Below are 21,279 nucleotides of genomic sequence, written 5' to 3'. Positions count from 1 at the left end.
TGAACGGTGTTGAGATCTCGCCCAGATGACAGACCAATGGTGATGAGTTCACTGACAGTCGGGAAATCACCGCGAGTCCAGAGAAGCAACACAGAGTCTCCAACATCTGTCAGTGTGATTTATAAACCATAAATAAATACCTTAATTATGATTTCCTCCACTGTCACGGAGCCCCTCAGTGGCTGATTGGGGTGAGCTTTGGTTTCCAAGGTGACCGAACAAGGTCTCAGTACCTTTTGGATAGAGCCAGACTGATACCTTTAATCATGTTTGTTCATCTCTCATTACTTACAAGACCACTAACACATCACATTTTCTTCCCCTACAGTAAGACACTTTTTCAGTTAATCTATTACCCGACTCATATTTTTAAGGGTAATGCAGTAAAAATGGTTTTACTCCCAGTCGTTTACTACAATTCCAAAACGCTGTGGGTTTAAATGTGTCTGACATATCAAAAAACAGAACTGATATAACAGTGAGTGAAGAATCTACAGACTGCAAAAAACAAGCAGACTCTTACGGTGGTGACAGCCTTGTCCTCTTTGTTTTGGATGAAGGGGCAGGCGAGGACCTTCAGCTCCCTCAGGCTGGCTCTCATGTTCTGTGTGCCGTCCTCCTCGGCCTGTAGCGTGAAGTCGCACTGAAATGAGGCCACGAGAGCTGGGGCGTCGGCCTTCATCAGGTTGGCCACGAACACCACCTCTGGGTCCACCACCACTGCTCGAAGTAGAGTCTTCACTGTGGAGGCTGCAGAGAGAAAACAGTCTTGTGATGGTTTTTCTTTTTTGGTTTCCGTTCTCGCTTTGTGATTCTGAATGGTCCTCTTTAGCTTGACTGAGAAGCTCTGAATACTTGGAAACATCAATTTTACAGTTTTATACAGTAGATATACTCGATTCCCCCCCGCCTCTCCGGTTGGGGTCTGGTGTCCCGATCTTACCAGTCTTGGGGTCGGCTCGTGGTTCAGTGGTCTGTCTCAGCTGCAGTCTGTCGCTCGGTGCAGAGGTGGCGGGCGGAGCCGAACTCTGCGGCAGAGCCTGCAGGAAGAAATCTCCGACGGCCATCAGAAACTCCACGCTTGCACAGAGATAGAGCTTCTGCAGAATGGCCACCACCTCCCGTTCTGCTGCGCTCTGCCGGTACGTCACGTCGATCGTGACCCCTGAGCTCTCTTCGTCTCTCTGCTTCACCATCCTGCAGCAAGTTAACACAATGTGTGATCACTGACTGGTAACAGCCAAAAAAACCCCCCCAAAAATCTCATCTAAACCACTTTGGTAGCAAAAAACTAAACTGCTTTCCATATGGATCATATTCACTGTGCAGTGTGATCTGACTGTTTCTTCTTCTTCTCTGAAAAACAACTACAGACTATTTGATGAAGAACTCCATCAGTGATTGATCACGTCATCAACAAAACAGTGATCATTTGACTTACCGCGAGGTGACCCTCTCCATGCCGGTCCTCAGGTCGTCCAGTGTGCAGGCAGTCAGCACCGTGCTCACCTCCATGCTGCCATTATTTAGGATCTTCCCTGAAGTTTTTAGCAAGTGTAGGGCAAATTCTCCCAGTCTGAGGTCCTGCTGGTTCTGGAGATCTGAGGACTGGGAACAGGGACAACAGTCAGGAAGAATAACTAACACTTACTTGCTTACTCCAACCACTGGACGAATACCGTCCCCCAGATATCAGTTTCTTTTCACGTCCTTGTTGTTTCTAACTGACCTGTTTGGGGTCGAGGTACAGAACCAGACCAAGAGACTCGATGTTGAAGTTAAACTTGACAGTCTCCAAAGTTTCATCATCCTCTTCACTGTGGCTCACAGTCATCTTTCCAGAACCACCTGAGCAATCAGGACAAAGGTCACATCAACAAAACGGCAAGAAAGCTTAAAGTGGATCTATTACGCTCATTAACAATATTTTTATCCTTGGACTTTCGAGCAGCCTAGCTTGATTTAGGGTTCAAAATAATCCTGGTCTATCTTATATCGGATACATGTCAGCGCTTTGAGTACTCCGGGAGAGTAGAGAAGCGCTATATAAGAATCAGTCCATTTACCATGCCATCAGTCAGACACAGAAACCAGACAAATATCAGGGTTCAACTCTGGATGAGTGAAGATCTGAACATAAACTCAATCGGACCTGTCGGGGTGGCTCCAGTTGCTCGGACCTGCAGACTGGTCTCCTGCCGGGCTGCGGCGGGCTCCGGGCTTCCGGCCTCTCCCAGATTCTCCATCAGGATCCTGAGCACCACCTTCAGGTCGTCTTGACTGAGCTTCACCTGCACAGACGCATCAGTCACTACTCAGTCCGTCTACAGCTGTGACTAGAATGAGGCTACGGCTAAAGGCTGCTAGCCTAGCCTAAACCTGCGTCCTTATTGGAGGTGTCTACGAAGACTACAGACCACAACAAACAAACTGCATCCAGCTTCCAAGTAAAAGACGAGACCAGCAACAATATAACTCTACAGAGAGGCCTGTCCTCAGGGGAAACTGTACCTTTGGTGGTTTACTTGTCGACTGGTTGTAAAAACAAGAATAAAATCATTAGTGGAATTTCTGACACATTTTATTCTATTGAGGAAGATTATTACATACAGTCTTAAAACACCAACCATACTGTACAGCTACTCTGTTTTTATATCGTCTTGTAATCTGGGAAAGATTTTTGGTTACAAGTTTAATAATGTAACAAGGATACGTGTTAACTTCCTCTTCCTCCTACCTTCATGGGTTTCAGATCTCCATCGATCTCCACAGCAGCCATCTTCTTGTACCAGGAAGCTGCCAGGTTTCTCTTGATGTTCAGGTGCAGGTTGACCGGTTCAAGCAGCTCTCTGCTAGGTTGGTTTGAGTCAGGCTCTAAGCAGGTCCTGGGCCACAACAGGAAGGAGTCAATGTGCTTACAGGAGAAACTAATCAAAGTCTGCATATAAAAACAAAAGCTTCCCCTTCAAAGCTTTCTGCTTGTGCACCTTTTTTTCAAGCATGACCACAATATCCTTGGAATTCCTGATCTGGCTACTTGCACATGCAGTTTCATCCTTTTTCTCAGACTGACCAGCAAATTTCACTGTTTTAACACAAAGGAGAGGCGCCAAGATTCAGGTCTTCCTTCCTGCACGTCTGTGGAGGTTCTCAGTCATTAAAGGTCACGGTAGTCTTAGGAGCTTAAAAAGACATTGAAACCTCTCGCATCTTATCCAAGAGGTTTCCTTCAGCTTTAAAACTTTTAAAAACTGAAGAAGCTTCTTGGTGAAACAGACTTAAAGAAGTCCAGTTGCATCTTTTTACGCTCCTGAGACTTCCTTTAAGGTCCTATTCTAAGAACATCATTACTGACATTAAGGATTTCAGTCTTCAGATTCTTTCATTTCACTTTGTAAAATCTTAATCAACACCATTAACATTTCTGACTGTGGATCAAGTCTGTGAGGCTTTGTTTCACTGACCTGGAGAGTTTCACCTTCGTCAGCTGGACGTCCATATTGTCGATGACGGCTGGCAGCGGACATCCTGTGACATCCAGCAGAGAGAAGCTGTTCCCAACAGTAATCAGACCCAGGTCCACCTCCAGAGCGTTGTTGGAGGTGGAGGACTGTGGTATGATGATGACTGGGGCCTTAAGGTTGATGTCCATGGACAGACGGAAGCTCTTCTGGGCGAAGTCACGTACGCTGGACGCGGCCTTCTCTGCTGCCTGAGCCGTCGCGGCGCTCAGAGCTTCTTTAGCGGTCTGGAAGTTGTTGGTGAAATTCTGCAAAAAAATTTTAAAAAAAGTTTTCTTCAGTCCAGTAGGGACTATTTCATGCACTCTTCTCAGGTGTTTTAAATATCACTGGATCCAGGTTTCCTTTTGCATTTCTTCTCATTGGCAAAAATTAAAAAGAATAAAAGAAAACTCACAACATTAATACTGAGAAAGAAAAGCAAATCAAACTGGGAGGAGGGAACACAAATAACAAACCAGTGCAGGTAAGCTGCTCGGGTCAAACTAAAAACAGTTCTACAAACTAACTTTCAATCATCACGTGTGACTCACCAGCAGGGACATGAAGAACCTGTGCAGGTAAACCACCTGGATGCAGCCCACGTTTAATTTCACTTTGCCGTCAGTTTTGGAGGTGTCGGCGTAGCCCGCGCCCTCTGTGGCGTTAGGGGTCAGACTCATGCTGAAGCTGAACACCTCGTTACCCACGATGGAGATGGCCTGAAGCATAATCGGAGGGAAACCGTTAGCTCACACAAGAACACAAACACAAGAGGGCAGGACGATCTAAAGCAGTCCCGGGGTATCAGGGTCTGGAGACGTTATCAGTTTTGACACAATGGAGTGAAGCATTCTTATATAAGACAACTTACTGACCTTCTTGTGGAAGCTTTTGGGATCAACGTTTAGAACAATGAAGTCTCGCATGCCGCCTGATATATGAGTCTGAGGTCCTTGCATCAGCAGCGAGCCATTAATACCTGAGGTACACAGCAGGCGTGTTACATCAGGTTTGGTAGTGAAAACTCACAGAAAACAAAATGCAGCTCCGATTCAGTACCTTGGATCTTGATGTCGGCCATGTTGCACAACTGGTCGCACACTAGGACGTTGAAGGCCCCGAGATCCATGACCACCTTCAGGTCTGTGACCTGAGAGTCTACAGGTGACACCAGGGCAGCTGCAGGAGAAAAACAACACATGACGCTGAGTTTTAAGTCAGACGCACATTATACCCGTGTGTGTGTGTGTGTGTGTGTGTGTGTGTGTGTGTGTGTGTGTGTGTGTGTGTGTGTGTGTGTGTGTGTGTGTGTGTGTGTGTGTGTGTGGGGTACTGACTGGACTTCGCAGAAACCGTCTTATCCTCCGTCTTTGGTCGGACTTCTTTCTCTGGAGATGGAACGCCGCCGCCAGATGACAACGCCGTCGACAGGAAGTTAATGGCTGACAGCAGAGCTTCGGTGTGAAGCATGACGTCGAGTGAGGTGAAAGTCACCTACGACCCAAGAGGAAAGCTGATGCATTTTAGTGGTTCTCAAAAATGTGCAACACCTGAGATGTGTGACAGATCTTAGTCCCGTGGTGCCACGTTCATCACTGGTATTTTATTAAGTTACTTTTCCCTGTTCTACCTCTCGTCACAAATACAGGTTTTGTTGTTAGACAGCGTAGAGAGGCATTCATAGAAAGAACAGGCTCGAATCTATCAGAACAGGATGACGTGACGTGGAGCATTTTTTGTGTCCGTGTTGTAAGATTGAGTAAAACGTGGCTGATGCAGTGTGAAAATGATTTCTAAATCAGACAAATCCACCTGGTAACACTTAGATCTGTGCAAACAGGGCTAAAGCCAAGCTTGCATTTCCTTCAACACGACCATGAGATGTGCAGAGATGATGCTGTACTGATCTGCAGGTGATGAACTATGACTCACATTGATCAGCTGCTCGGTGTTTTTGTAGACGGTGGAGAAGTTTGGTCCGGCACGGTCGGCCTGATGAAACAAACAGGCTGATTAAAAACTGCTGAATCTCAAACCGTCGACCTCACACGTAGTTCTCGCCTCCACCTCCCGTGCATGAACAGGTAATCAGATGGTGACCTCACCTTACAATACTCCACTTTGAGCAGTTCAGCTCCAGACTCGACTGAAGAGCTGATGAGGCACAGCGGCTCCCCACTTGAGTCTAAACCAGAAGAGACCAAAGCTGTCACATCATCTACATGTTCGACCGCACACGCACAACCAAAGAAACCAGTACAGACACACTTGTGTCAGTAAACCCTGGTGTGCTGTAACGCTCTGACCTTTGAACTCGAGGCACTTAAGGGCAATTTTTCGGATGTATGTTGCTGCACTCATGTCGTATTTTCTGACTTTTGTGCTAATGCCCATTGTGGGCGACGTGAAAGACCAGGAAAGGGGACTCCTTCTGTTCCTTTGGCTTTTTCAGAGTCAGAAGCACCTTAAGAGAAGTAGCAGAAAACACATTTAGATGACAGCAGAGCGCCAACATGTTGGAGCAACAATGAATGCAAAATTTTGTATCTCTTCAGATACAGAATGATCTTTCAGACTCTCTAAAGTCTCCACAGACTGATGTTCTCTTGAAACAGAGGAAAAGTGAGTCAGACTCTGAGCTCTGGCAGATTTCGTACCTCTTCCACTTCAAAGTTGAGGAGAACGCTGATGGTGTTTTCATTCTGAATTCCATTGGTTGCGGCCACAGCGCCATTAGATGCTGGTGGTAATGACACCACATCTACCAGCTGCTCTGCAAGCTCTGCTTTCTCTGTGGAAGCAAAGCGGTGATTAAAACACACACACGTGTGTTCAGATCTTCTTTTTCATGTCTCACTAACTGAAGTAGCGATCAAGTTCTTGCATAAGAACCGTGCGTCATGGCCACTCAAACTCAAACTTTGCTGTGAAAGCGACCCGACTTTAACACTACTGATAAATGAACTTTACTGAATGCTCTGAGGAGGATGCTCATGCCATCCTGTGTGCAGTTTCAATGCCCAGAAAAAGTAAATACTGGTCTCCACCCACCACCACCTGCTCACCAGATTCGAGTCCCTGCAGCTCTGTCCTTTTGCTGAATGAACCAGACACCATTTTATTGTACAGATGAAAGAAGGTAGTACTAGATATTTGTTTAATTTGCAAGTCATAGAACATAACATGGTTAAAACTTGCTCCTGGGTTCTTCACAGTACTGGAGTAAGGATCTGGTTAAGTCCAAAGATAATAACTTCAGCTGTGTCTGAATTTACAAGCTGAAAATGACTTTTCTCCAACTTATTTCATTTCCCATCATGTGCTGTGAGAGTGAATCACCTTGGGCCACCTGTCTCTTCACATCCATGCTGTGCTCTTTGTTCCCCTCTCCAATGTTCTCTACTAGAATCTTCATCAGTACACCAAGATCTTCCTCACCCAGACTCATCTGATGGATACACAATAAAGATTTAAGTCTCACTCTGCAGAGTCTGAATCCTGGTTCAGCCAACAGAAAACAAGAGAGACCTACATTTAGGGACCGGAGCACTCCCTGGACCTGGACTCCGGGAATCTTAGAGAACCAGGAAGCAGCCAGGTTTCGGGTGACAAGCAGCTCCAAGTTGATTGGCTGAAGGATCTCGATGTCGGGCAGAGAGTCTCGCTTCAGTGTGGTTCTGAAAGCACAGTGGAATCTGTTTTTATCTACAGGACCTTCGTCATGTTTCAGTGCAGCTAAGAGGAGAAACATTTCCCATCAACTGGTGTGTACGAAGACGCCAAGCGATGAAGAGAACTGGATGGATCAGTGCATTGGTACCATTTCTAAGTCCCAGTGAGGTCTAAACAACCTGAGTTTAGCTGGATTTAAACCAACAAACACAATTAAGCAAAAGCAGAACTGTTTCCATCCCTGCTCACAGTCAGTGTATTCACATTTCTTATGTCGTTACCTGGACAGTTTCAGCTGCGTCAGCTGGACATCCATCTTCTCCACCACAGCTGGCAGAGGGAAACCCTCCGCCGGCTGCAGAGAGAAGCTGTTTCCCACCGTGATCAGACCCAGATCCACCACCACAGCATTACAGGAGGTGGAGGACTGGGGGATGATGATGAGTGGGGCCTTCAGCTTGATGTCCATGGACAAACGGAAACTCTTCTGGGCGAAGTCTCGAACACTCGACGCGGCCTTCTCCGCTGCCTGAGCCGTCGCGGCGCTCAGAGCTTCTTTAGCGGTCTGGAAGTTGTCGACGAACATCTGAAGAAAAAAAGCAATCAGGTGTGAGATGACAGACTCCCCAGATGTGGAGTAGACTTAGAGAGACGCCATGAAGGAGCAAGTCAGAGGGCCAATGTGAGGAGTTCACTGTGTGCACAGGTTCATTTCTGTTTCACAAACCTTCACAGGGATATGAACCTCATGCTGGTGGCAGGCTTTAAAGTCGCTGCGCTTACACACCAGCTGGCACTTGAAATCAGGAGTTGGAACAGAGACGTGGAAACTACATTAGTTACGTTTTTTGAACATTTTTAATATCGTAAATATCGAGCCGAGTGTAGAAGTTAAAAGGTTCATATCACGACTGACGTATGAAACAAGAATGAAAGTCAAACCCGCTTTAAGGAGACGTCACACAGGCAAAGGTCATGTGACTGACGGGGGGGTGGCAGTGAGGGTGTGGGGGGATAATGAGGGCAGCTGAGTGATTTGCATAGCACATATGGAGGACGTGAGCTCTGATTACTGTCAGATGTTGTGCATGAAAAGCATTCCTTCTTCTGTCATCTCTCCCTGTGTCCGTGCTCACTCTGCCGAACATTCAGAGCAGTTGTTTTGACCATCTCCTGGTCTCAGACGGGTGGCGCTCAGGGTTTTGAGTGACTTCCTGTCTCATGTGCTTTGTTTCAGTAACAGTTTGGTGGAAACACGCTCATTGAGGATGATTCTGCTGGACTGTCAGCTATCCTACAAATTTGTAACTGCCTGGATTTCTATGCCACGCAGGTGGGGTTTACTTTTATACTGCAGAAATCAGATTGTTGACACCCTAAAGACATCCATTAAATTGACAACGAATATAATCGCACAATATGATAACTACACCGTACGTCTGCCCTCTTGGCCTGGTTGCTCTTGGAAAAGAGATTTTACCTGGATAAACAAAAGAGTAATGAAATAATAAAAATTAAAAGTAGCGTTTTAGAAAAATGAAAGTGAAGCAAGCCCTACAAGCCAACAGCTATTTTGCAACATTGGGTTGAGCTCAGGCTTTGTAAAAAGACTGAAATGTGTTTCCTGCTTCTTAAACATATGAATAGTTTTCCTTATTTACTTCTTTTGATATTTTAATTTATAAAAATAAACTGGTTCCAAATAGATGATGCATTATAGTCCGTTAATCATGATTCTGTTGATGAGTTGAGGACAATGTGTCATGGGAGGTCAGACGTATTCATATTTTCTAAAGTCATGAAATGAGAAATAAATACAGATGTGATGAGAAGCTGATCAAAGAAAGCATGAGCAGAGAGTATATTTAAAGTTGTCTTTTTGTCACTTCCCTTCTCCCTCAAAGTTAAACCTCGTCACATCGCGTCATTCAGATTAACCCGAGTCTACGACCAACGAGTAGAAGGTAGAGACGGGGGTTAATCCGCTCACAGAGACAGGGTCCCTCTGGGACGTTAAACCTGATGATATTTAAGCTGGTGGTGCAGCGGTGTTGTCGAGTGAAGCTAAAGCAGAAGGTTTTGTGCAGTTCAGAGGTGCATGCTGGATGCTGTACCTCGTCACCAGATGTATACTGAAAGCTAAAAGAAGCCTGCAAGAACAAAACACATCAACAAGACAAGAAAGATGAGAGACAACGAACTGCAGAGAAAGGTCATGCAACAGGGAACAAGACATCTGTGATTTGACTCTACAGCTACAAACACATCAGAGAAGTTCAGAGTTTAAACTAAAGCTGATTCGCGACGACTGTCCTGCAGACATTACAGTGACAGCTGCAGCCAAAAGCAACTGAACATATAGAGTACAATACAGTTTCATTTCACAGTGACATGGAGCCAATTTCTGTCCATCCCTACTCACACTCACTCATTTCACAGAGGTCAACCACATGGAATGAAATTCGAAATTAACTTATCAAAAGGTTGGGATGGGTTTATAAACCACCATTAAGGAGCAGCAGCGGTTGTGTTCTGATACGGAGGAGACTTCAAACACGTACAGAGGGACGTTTAACGGAACAATCTCACAATAAATAAAATCACTTGCATGTATATGAAAAAACTCATTGCTAATTATCTCCTGTTCTTCTGAATGAAAAGGCAAAGCAGAGAATTTTGGAAATTCTGCAAAGAGCTTGAATAGCGAGTGAAGCACATAATCCTGATACAGCCGTCTGATAGTTGCATAAACTCTCATGAATGTCTCAGTTCCTGGTAGAATTCAACAAAGGAAAAGTAATCGAGTTTAAAAGAGGCAAAAAAGTACTTTAAGCACTTTAAGTATAAATGCTTAATTGATATCCTAGAGGGCAACTCCAGGCCTCGAGGGCCGGTGTCCTGCAGGTTTTAGATCTCACCCTGGGTCAGCACACCTGAATCACAGGATTAGTTCGTTACCAGGCCTCTGGAGAACTTCAAGACATGTTGAGGAGGTCATTTAGCCATTTGAATCAGCTGTGATGGATCAAGGACACATCTAAAACCTGCAGGATACCGACCACGCTGATCACAGAGTGGCTGGGTGTAGAAGGGCGGAGCCAATTAGATTTGGGCCACAGTGTGTCACAGATAATATAACATAGGTTGATTAGGAAGCATGTCAGACTGTTCCCGGTATCCTGCTATGTGCTGCAGACCAGAGGAGATGCAGACGTCACCTGAAACTGCAGATGTGTGAGCGTGGACTGCTGGATCATAGAGGACATTGGCCACACACAGACAAGGCAAAGACTAGTTCTGTAGTTAGTGACTGTGTTAAGTTGAAGAGCACAGAAACAAAAGCAACACACTCACAACAAATGAAGGAAATTAATACTTCGATACAGGAATCTGAGAAGCCAAATGAAAGAAAGAGCCCACATCACATTTAAACACTGAAATGTGTGTTTAAAATCAGGAGGGCAACCGTAACCAGGAGCCCAACGGCCTCCACACAGAGACAACAGTCATCTGGCCTTTTAGGGGTCGCCTGTGTGGAGGTCAGGGCTGAGCGTGAATGTGCATTTAATGTGTAGAGAAATATGACGCTCCTTACCAGCAGAGACATGAGGAACTTGTGCAGGTAGACGATATGGATGCAGCCCAGGCGCAGGGTGACCTTCCCGTCCACCTTCGACATGTCGCCGTAGCCGTCGCCCTCGGTTGCCCCGGGAAACAGAGAGAGTTTGAAGCTGAACACCTCCTCACCCACGATGGACACTGCCTGCAGGGTGAAGAAAAGACCACAGCGGCACTTTCCATGACTCGAGACAGAGTACAGAACTTATCCTAGTACTAAAAGATCCCAGCTGACTTTTTACAGAAAAACAAAGACACTTAAGTGCACACAAACGTCTAAAGTAGCTTCTTTGTCTGGACTCAAGGCAGAAAGCAGATCTGATCATATATTGCGGCACGTGTACTGTTAGCATGACAGATGCTCAGGCTTCAGACTGCTTGAAAACCTCTGCTTTCGACAGCTAATATTCACTCCTGGGTCTGTACGACATCAGTGAGAGTGGATCTCTCTGTTATCGTTGTCTCAGGGAACCAGCTGTGGCTGACAGAACAGCAGCCGGATCCACATGCTGATGCTGTTAAAACCTTCCTGCTTATGAGAGGCAAAGCTGGCCTTAAAGGAAGGGCAGTTAAGCAGCTTGTTATAGGCTCATAAAAGGATACAGGATTTTAAAGTGCGAGTAATAAAAACAACCTTAGTGGATTTCAAGAATGAAAATATAGAGCTGGAAATGAGTAATCCACTTGAAATCAATGTTAAACATCCTACTTAATGATCTGAGAAGTCTGTCTCTCTACCGTCTTTAGAATAGAATACAATAGAATGCCTTTTATTGTCACTATACACACGGACAATGAGATACAGAGCATCTCCTACTCAGAGCAGACCTGTGGGAAAGAAAGGTGCACAGTTTTACAGCGCTACATAAATAGTATACAAAAATATCACATGTACAAATACACTGTGGAAACAAAGTATTCCAGCAAGTTTTCCTGCTGCGGACCTTTCTGTGGATGGTATTGGGGTTGACGTCTGTGACCACGATGTCTCGCAGCCGTGCGAACACCTCCGTCTCCTTCGGCTGCACCAACACAGACGCGTCGATTCCTGCAGAGAGGTCACATGACCACAATTTATGCTTGATCGTGCGCCGTCAGCGTGCCCGTGCTTTTAACTCTCACTTCAGCTCAAGTGTTCGCACCTTGGACTCTGATGTCAGCGATGCTACGGCGGTCATCACACACCTCCACATGGAAACAACCCAACATGGCGACCAACTTGAAATTGAATATTCCTGCATCCTTAGCTCCTTTAGATACTGCAGAGAACGAGAATCATATCCTGTCACATGAAGATCATTCAAGACACACCTGTAACCAGATGGTTAAGCCTCACCTGTCCGGCTCTTTCCCGTCTTCTCCACCTGCTTTTTGACATCTTTGTCTTTGTCTCCGCTGAACTGTGACGGCATGGCGTTGTTCAGGTAATTGATGGTTGAGAGTCAGAGCTTTAGTGTGAAGGAGGAAGTCCAGAGAGGAAAACTCCACCTGAAACAGCAGTACAGAGACACCTGAGAGGAAGCATGACATCATGAACCGACTGACTGCGAGCCACTATTTGTTTCAGAGATAAAACATCCAGACCCACACTTTTTAAAGCGCTTCCTGGACAGGAAATAATCCCTGAATGACCAACAAATGTCGAGTCACATGTTTGTGTTGTTTGTATTAAGAACAAAAAAAAAAAGTCATAAACTGAATGACTAAATGCTGATTTTAACAGCGGAATAAAAGAACCGCTCGCCCACTCACCTTCAGCGTCTGCTCAGTGTTTTCAAACAGTGTCTGGAAGTTGGGACCGGCGGGGTCGGCCTGCGGCAGCACAGAGACACAAAAACACGTTCAGCGGGTTCATGTTTCTGTTTGCTGGATAAAAGGCAGATTCTGACTATGTTACAGGACTGATACAGCGCCAGGCAAAACGATCTGAACGGTGGTGTTCTGAGCCATTTTTGGCCACATCAACACAATCTTCAGTCACACCACGACCCCACTTACTACATGATTGTGACCTGTCCCAAATCTGTGTGTCTATTATGTGTAAACAGACCTCTCTGCATTCAGTCATACTTGTTATTAATCTCTGTCTCTCTTCCACAGCATGTCTTTATCCTGTCTTCCTTCTCTCTCTCCAACCAATCACAGCAGATGGCCCCGCCCCTCCCCGAGTCTGGTTCTGCTGGAGGTTTCTTCCTGTTAAAAGGGAGTTTTTCCTTCCCACTGTCACCAAAGTGCTTGCTGATAGGGGGTTCAGTTCAATTCAATTTTATTTATATAGCGCCAAATCACAACAGTCGCCTCAAGGTGCTTTATATCATACAGTAGATCCTACAATAATACATACAGAGAAAAAACCCAACAATGAAATGAGCCCCTATGGCAGTGTAAGTGTGTCCATGCCCTAAAATGAGTGAAATATCTGAGGAGCAGGATCACCAGCAGTGAGATCCAGTACTACGTGTAGACCAAACAGGTGAGTCTGCTGGTGGTGTGTTTAATCTTACCTTGATGAACTCCACCTTCAGCAGGTTGGTGCCCTGCTCCGAGGAGCTGATCAGGTGGAGAGGCTGTTTTGTACCACCTGAAACAACAAAAACACATTTAAAAAAAAAAGAACAAAAATATCACGACTACAAATGGAGACTATGAACAGGTACGCAACACAAAAGAATTAGTTTAAATTATGATGCTAATAGCATCTGTGCTACCTGGCAGGTCGCAGTAGTCGAGCATGACTCGTTGCAGATACGAGGTGACGCTCAGGTCGAAGCTTCGTTTCTTCCCTTTGGCTCCCAGGTGACAGATACTGAAGGACAGGAAAGTCTTTTCCTGTTCCACCTGCCGGGTCAGCTCCACCAGCACCTGAACACATCGCACGCTGCTCGGTCACACGTTCTCATTTAACACTAGGACACCGCACCCCACCCCCTCCTCATGGGTCGCATGATGACCTGACACGAGAGCCAAACATACACACACCTCTTTGACTTCAAACTTGAAGTGAACATCAGTGAGATCCTCCACAGTCGAGCGCTGATGATCCTCATCTGTTGATTTCTCACTGGTGTCTTCATCCGAATCTGAACACAAATTACGCACGACAGCGTCAGTCACAGCCCACAGCGTCGTACAGCGTAGCTTTAAAGCTTTTAATTTGTTAAAAAACAATAGTCAGTCGAAATGCACCAAGCACTTACCAGTTTCCATGGTGTCGAGGAGGGTGGGGTGGAGGTCAAGTGCTCGCGGTCTCACCTCCACCAACGGCAAGACCTACAACAAGAATCGCCCAAACACGGTCAGCTAAACATCGAAGTGCAGGTAACCCTCACTCCCCAAAGTTCTCTCTGCGATCCCTCTAACATCCCTCAGTCCTCACCCTTGACCTCCCCATCACTCCCCAAACGTTCACCTGTCTCTACCACCCCCCAAATGTTTTTGCTCTGAAGTTTCCATCATCACTCACTCCTCCAATCCCAATATATCCTTTCTATATTAGGTGCTTAGCTGCAGGACGAACGGTCTGTACCAAACGTACCTTCAGTGTTGGGGTGGATGGCGAGGAGTCCACGTTGGGTAGAGGGATGCCGTCGACCAGCTCGAGGACACTGTGGATCTTCTGGTCTGAGATCTTAACGTGTAGCAAAGGCAGCTCGCCCGATACCTTAAACCTGAAACGCCAGAAACAATTCGGATAACGTGCACAGGTGAGCGCAGACGAGTCAGCAGAGAATTTGAACGCCTGTTCACCGGTGGGAATCATACCTGGGCATCCTGGCATCCTTTTCCACCATGCACTTGGCCAAACTGAGAGTGAGATCCATCGGCTGGAGGATGTGCTGGAATGAAGAACCCTGCTGCCGTGCTACCTTCCAAGCCTCACCTGGAATCAGGTCACGACAAATTAACTAAAAATGATAACAGATGTAATCTGAGGAAACACAGTTCACCTACTGGCCACTTTGTTAGGTACACCTGTTCTACTGCTCGTTAACATAAATATGGTGAATGAGCTGGTGCTTATATGCCTTATATGTATTAAATACTTGCACTTTTGTGTATGTGTAGCTCTGTTGTTGTGCGCTGACGTACCTGACTTGCTGTAAAGCACTTGAACTCGGCTCAGCTTCACGCTGTATCTGTCATAGGCTCGATCCATGATTTCCTCCAGAGACGAGAAGGAGGAAGTGGACGACCGGATGCCGCTTTGCTCAACACTGTTTAACTACAGACCAACAAATACACACTGGTGTTAAGTGACAGGCTGTAGTGCAGGCCTGTAAACACTCACGCTGTTGTCTTATCTGTTGCACTACGAGCTGTAAGGTCAAACCACAAAACATTTATGAGGCCAGTTCTATAAAAAGGCAAAAACCCAGGCAGACCAGGGATTTAGGAAAACAACTGTAAAATATCCAGAACTTAAACTGTGCTGTAACGGAAATTTTTACGAGACACAGCTGACTTTCTTAAGGTCAGTATGTGTATTTATTATTTTTATAGTTAGAGAATATTAAAGAAACTGGTTATCATCATGAAAATATTATAAAAAAGGTATTTTCATCTTAAAAGCAGGGGTAAAACTAAAAGGACTGACCTGAAAGCAGCCAAAGTCCACGATAATGAGGTCCGCCGTGCTGCTGTAGAAGCCCGACTTTGGCAGCAGCAGATAGGACGGTTTCAACTCGATCCTCAGGTCCAGGACCTTTCTGGTCTCAATCATGTGAGACAAACCTGCAGAGACATGAATCCCTTAAAGTCCTAAGACCTGAACTCTTCCACGGCATGCATTTTTAATTTCTCTTTGATATTTGGGCTGATTGGGACCCGATGAATGTAAAAACAAAGAATTGTTAGGTTGTTTTTTTTTTCCTGATTTATGTTTCTAAGAAAAATAAGAGCCACATATGAGGATATTCGTTTAGAATTTCGATAGAACAGTAGCAGCATAATGTCCTCGTAAGTGGATATCAGGCCCTTGTAGAGCAAAATTGAGTATTTGGTCTAAAATAACCCAAAATGTGATGTCCACATATGTGGACGCAGGTCCTAGGAGGTTAAAGTCCTGGTATGGACCCAACAGTCCTGATCATCATAGGATATACATAACCTGTTCAGCCGTGAGGACAATGGACCCCTGCTCCACCATAACTGCTGGTTTGAACAGAAAATAGTTACTGACCTGTGGCAGTTTTCTCTTTGATCTCCTCCAGTTTGGAGAGTGTGGCCGTGGTCAGGACCTCCAGATCCACACCTTTCTCTGTCTTAAAGAAGTCGACGATACTGTTGACTGTCAGCTGAAGGATAAAAACACAGAGAGAGAGACAGGAGTCATAAGAAACAACAGAAGAAGAAGAAGAAGCAACAGAAGAAGAAGAAGAAGAAACAACAGAAGAAACAACAGAAGAAGAAGCAACAGAAGAAGAAGAAGAAGAAGAAGAAGAAGAAGAAGCAACAGAAGAAGAAGCAACAGAAGAAGCAACAGAAGAAGAAGCAACAGAAGAAGAAGCAACAGAAGAAGAAGCAACAGAAGAAGCAACAGAAGAAGAAGAAGACGCAGAAGAAACAACAGAAGAAGAAGAAGAAGCAACAGAAGAAGAAGAAGAAGCAACAGAAGAAGAAGAAACAACAGAAGAAGAAGAAACAACAGAAGAAGAAGAAACAACAGAAGAAGAAGAAACAACAGAAGAAACAACAGAAGAAGAAGCAACAGAAGAAGAAGAAGAAGAAGCAACAGAAGAAGCAACAGAAGAAGAAGAAGCAACAGAAGAAGAAGAAGAAGAAGAAGAAGCAGAAGAAGCAGCAACAGAAGAAGAAGCAACAGAAGAAGAAGAAGAAGAAGAAGAAGCAGAAGAACCTGGGTCTCAGACGGGTGGCGGCTCAGGGTTTGTGAGTGAACTTCCTGTCTCATGTGCTTGTTTCAGTAACAGTTTGGTGGAAAACACGCTCATGAGGATGATTCTGCTGGACTGTCAGCTATCCTACAATTTGTAACTGCCTGATTTCTATGCCACGCAGGTGGGGTTTACTTTTATACTGCAAAAATCAGATTGTTGACACCCCTAAAGACATCCATTAAATTGACAACGAATATAATCGCACAATATGTAAACTACAACGTACGTCTGCCCTCTTGGCCTGGTTGCTCTTGGAAAAGAGTATTTACCTGGTAAAACAAAAGAGTAATGAAATAATAAAAATTAAAAGTAGCGTTTAGAAAATGAAAGTGAAGCAAGCCCTCCAAGCCAACAGCTTTTTGCAACTTGGTGTTGAGCTCAGCCTTTGAAAAAAAGGCTGAAATGTTTTCCTGCTCTTAACACATATGAATAGGTTTTCCTTTTTACTTCTTTTGATATTTTAATTATAAAAATAAAACTGGTTCCAAATAGATGATGCATTATAGTCGCGTTAATCCTGATTCTGTGATGAGTTGAGGACAATGTTGTCTGGGAGGGTCAGACTTTCATATTTTCTAAATCATGAAATGAGAAATAAATACAGATGTGAATGAGCGTGATCCAAGAAAGCATGAGCAGAGAGTATATTTAAAGTTGTCTTTTTTTCACTTCCCTTCTCCCTCAAAGTTAAACCTCGTCCATCGCGTCATTCAGATTAACCCGAGTCTCGACCAACGCGTAGAAGGTAGAGACGGGGGTTATCCGCTCACAGAGGGACAGGTCCTCTGGGACGTTAACCTGATGATATTATGGCTGGTGGTGCAGCGGTGTTGTCGAGTGAAGCTAAGAAAGCAGAAGGTTTTTGTGCAGTTCAGAGGTGCATGCTGGTGCTGTCCTCGTCACCAGCATGTATACTGAAAGCTAAAAAGCCTGCAAAAACAAAACATCATCACAAGACAGAAAATGAGATAGAGACAACGAACTGCCGAGAAAGGTCATGCAAAAGGAACAAGACATCTGTGATTTGACTCTACAGCTACAAAAACACATCAGAGAAGTTCGAGTTTAACTAAAGCTGATTCGCGACGACTCTGCCTGCAGACATACAGTGACAGCTGCAAGCCAAAAGCAACTGAACATATAGAGTACAATACAGTTTATTTTCACCGTGACATGGAGCCAAATTTCTGGTCCATCCCTACTCACACTCACTCATTTCACAGAGGTAACCCAATGGAATGAAATCGAATTAATTATCAAAAGGTTGGGATGGGTTATAACCACCATTAAGGCCCGCAGCGGTTTGTTCTGATACGGAGGAGCTTCAAACACGTAACGAGGGACGTTTTAACGGAACAATCCACATAAATAAAATTACTTGCATGTTATATGAAAAAACTCATTGCTATATCTTCCTGTTCTTCTGAATGAAAAGGCAAAGCAGAGAATTTTGGAAATTCTGCAAAGAGCTTGGAATGCGAGTGAACACATAATCTGATACAGTCCGTCTGATAGTTGGCATAAACTCTCATGAATGTCTCAGTTCCTGGTAGAATTCAACAAAGGAACAGTAATCGAGTTTAAAAGAGGCAAAAAAGTACTTTAGCACTTTAGTATAAATGCTAATTGATATGTCCTGAGGGGCAACTCCAGGCCTCGGAGGCTCGGTGTCCTGCAGGGTTTTAGATCCTCACCCTGGGTCAGCCACACCTGAATCACAGGATTATTCGTTACCGCCTCTGGAGAACTTCAAGACATGTTGAGGAGGTCAATTTAGCCATTTGAATCAGCTGTGATGGACAAGGACACATCTAAAACCGCAGGATACCGACCACGCTGATCCACAGAGTGGCTGGGTGTAGAGAAGGGCGGAGCCAATTAGATTTGGGCCACAGTGTGTCACAGATAATAACATAGGTTGATTAGGAAGCATGTCAGACTGTCCCGGGTACCTGCCTTGTGCTGCAGACCAGAGGAGATGCAGACGTCACCGAAACTGCGATGTTGTGAGGTGGACTGCTGGATCATAGAGGACATTGGCCACACACAGACAAGGCAAAGACTAGTTCTGTAGTTAGTGACTGTGTAAGTTGAAGAGCACAGAAACAAAAGCAACACACTCACAACAAATGACGGAAATTAATACTTCGATTACAGGAATCTGAGAAGCCAATGAAGACAAGAGCCCACATCACTATAAACACTGAATGTGTGTTTAAAATCAGGAGGGACAACCGTACACCAGGAGCCCAACGGCCTCCCACACAGAGACAACGTCATCTGGCCTTTTAGGGGTCGCCTGTGTGGAGGTCAGGGCTGAGCGTGACATGTGCATTCTTGTGTAGAGCAATATGACGCTCCTTACCAGCAGAGACATGAGGACTTGTGCAGGTGCGATATGGATGCAGCCCCGGCGCCGGGTGACCTTCCCGTCCACCTTCGACTGTCGCCGTAGCCCGTCGCCTCGGTTGCCCCGGGAGGAAACAGGGGTTTGAAGCTGAACACCTCCTCACCCCGATGGACACACTGCCTGCGCGGGTGAAGAAGAGACCCCGCGGCACTTTCCTGACTGAGCAGAGTAACAGAACTTATCCTATTACTAAAAGATCCCAGCTGACTTTTAAAGAAAAACAAGACACTTAATGTGCACACAAACGTCTAAGTAGCTTCTTTGTCTTGGACTCAAGGCAGAAGCAGATCTGATCCATGATTGCGGCACGTGTACGTTGGCATGACAGATGCTCAGCTGCAGACTCATTGGACATACCTCTGCTTCAGGACAGCTAAATATTCACTCCTGGGTCTGTACGACATCGTGAGGTGGACTCTCGTTTGGTTGTCTCAGGGAACCAGTCTGTGGCCTGACAGCCAGCAGCCGGACTCACCTGCTGATGCTGTTAAAACCTTCCTGCTTATGAGAGGCAAGCTGGCTTAAAGGAGGGCAGTTAAGCAGCTTGTTATAGGCTCATAAAAAGGATACAGGATTTAACGTGCGAGTATATAAAAAACAACCTTAGTGGATTTAGATGAAAATATAGAGCTGGAAATGAGTATCCACTTGAAAATCAATGTTAACATCCTACTTAATGATCTTGAGAGTCTGTTCTCTCTCCGTCTTTAGAATAGAATACAATAGAATGCTTTATTGTCACTATACACACGGACACTGAGATACAGAGGCATTCTCTCTCAGAGCAGACCGTGGGAAAGAAAGGTGCACCGTTTTACAGCGCTACAATAAATAGTATACAAAATATCACATGTACAAATACACTGTGGAAACAAAGTATTCCAGCAAGTGTTTCCTGCTGCGGACCTTTCTGTGGATGGTATTGGGGTTGACGTCGCGTGACACGATGTCTCGCAGCCGTAGCGAACACCTCGCTCCTTCGGCTGCACCAACACAGAGCGTCGTTCCTGCAGAGATGGCACAGACACACATTTTATGTCTTGATCGTGCGCCCCGCGTGCCCCGTGCTTTACTCTCACTTCAGCTCAAGTGTTCGCACCTGGACCTGATGTCAGCGATTGCTACGGGGTCATACACACCTCCACTGGAACAACCCAACATGGCAGACCAACTTGAAATTGATATTCTGCATCTAAGCCTCTAGCTACTAGCAGAGCAACGAAGACTCATATCGTCACCTGAAGACATCAAGGACACACCGAACCAGAGGTAAGCCTCAACTGCCGGCCTCCCGTCTTTTCCACCTGCTTTTGAATCTTTGTCTTTGTGCTCCGCTGACGTGGACGGCATGGCGTTGTTCAGGTAATTGATGGTGAGAGCAGAGCTTTAGTGTGAAGGAGGAAGTCCAGAGAGGAACAACTCCACCTGAAACAGCAGTAGAGAGACACCTGAGAGGAAGCCTGACAGCATGAACCGATGACTGCGAGCCACTATTTGTTTCAGAGATAAAACATCCAGACCCACACTTCTTTAAAGCGCTTCATGGACAGGAATAATCCCTGACATGACCAACAATGCGAGTCACCTGTTTGTGTTGTTTGTATTAAGAACAAAAAAAAAAGTCATAAACTGAATGACAAATGCTGATTTTAACAGCGGATATAAAGAACCGCTCGCCCACTCCCTTCAGCGTCTGCCAGTGTTTTCAAACATGTCTGGGAAGTTGGGACCGGCGGGGTACGGCCTGCGGCAGCACAGAGACACAAAAACACGTTCAGCGGGTTCATGTTTCTGGTTTGCTGGATAAAGCGCTCTGACTATGTTACCGGCTGCTACAGCGCCCAGGCAAACGATCTGAAGGGGTGTTCTGAGCCATTTTTGGCCACATCAAACACTCTTCCGCACACCACCGCACCCCACGTACTACATGATTGTGACCTGTCCCCAATCCTGTTGTGTCTATATGTTGTTAAAAGACCTTCTGCATTCAGTAACTTGTTATTAATCTCTGTCTCTCTTCCAAGCATGTCTTTATCCTGTCTTCCTTCTCTCTCTCTCACACCAATCACAGCAGATGGCCCCGCCCTCCCCGAGTCTGGTTTGCTGGGGTTTCTTCCTGGTTAAAAGGGAGTTTTTCCTTCCCACTGTCACCAAAGTGCTTGCTGATAGGGGTTCAGTTCAA

General features: G+C 45.4%; 1 protein-coding gene across 1 annotated transcript in view; it reads right to left on the bottom strand.

Annotated features, from left to right (window-relative positions):
• The window catches only part of LOC120721257 (vacuolar protein sorting-associated protein 13C-like), a 54,545-nt gene that overhangs the window by 11,081 nt on the left and 22,185 nt on the right, over nt 1-21,279 (bottom strand). Inside the window, 34 exon segments of the mRNA XM_040011456.1 lie at nt 524-750; nt 944-1,197; nt 1,442-1,608; nt 1,730-1,848; nt 2,153-2,291; nt 2,738-2,885; nt 3,465-3,769; nt 4,055-4,222; nt 4,379-4,482; nt 4,563-4,682; nt 4,841-4,997; nt 5,436-5,495; nt 5,609-5,681; nt 5,894-5,967; nt 6,161-6,294; nt 6,843-6,951; nt 7,036-7,180; nt 7,457-7,761; nt 10,771-10,938; nt 11,738-11,841; nt 11,936-12,052; nt 12,130-12,235; nt 12,237-12,281; nt 12,546-12,605; nt 13,298-13,374; nt 13,502-13,655; nt 13,773-13,873; nt 13,991-14,063; nt 14,329-14,461; nt 14,556-14,673; nt 14,883-15,015; nt 15,388-15,524; nt 15,973-16,144; nt 20,004-20,104. Coding sequence (XP_039867390.1) covers nt 524-750; nt 944-1,197; nt 1,442-1,608; nt 1,730-1,848; nt 2,153-2,291; nt 2,738-2,885; nt 3,465-3,769; nt 4,055-4,222; nt 4,379-4,482; nt 4,563-4,682; nt 4,841-4,997; nt 5,436-5,495; nt 5,609-5,681; nt 5,894-5,967; nt 6,161-6,294; nt 6,843-6,951; nt 7,036-7,180; nt 7,457-7,761; nt 10,771-10,938; nt 11,738-11,841; nt 11,936-12,052; nt 12,130-12,235; nt 12,237-12,281; nt 12,546-12,605; nt 13,298-13,374; nt 13,502-13,655; nt 13,773-13,873; nt 13,991-14,063; nt 14,329-14,461; nt 14,556-14,673; nt 14,883-15,015; nt 15,388-15,524; nt 15,973-16,144; nt 20,004-20,104 — 4,607 coding nt within the window.

The sequence above is a fragment of the Simochromis diagramma genome, unplaced genomic scaffold, assembly GCF_900408965.1.
Source record: "Simochromis diagramma unplaced genomic scaffold, fSimDia1.1 OVJJ01000603.1, whole genome shotgun sequence".
Lineage (NCBI taxonomy): Eukaryota > Metazoa > Chordata > Actinopteri > Cichliformes > Cichlidae > Simochromis > Simochromis diagramma.
The sequence above is the reverse complement of the archived record's forward strand: the minus strand, read 5'-3'. Positions and strand labels throughout refer to the sequence as shown.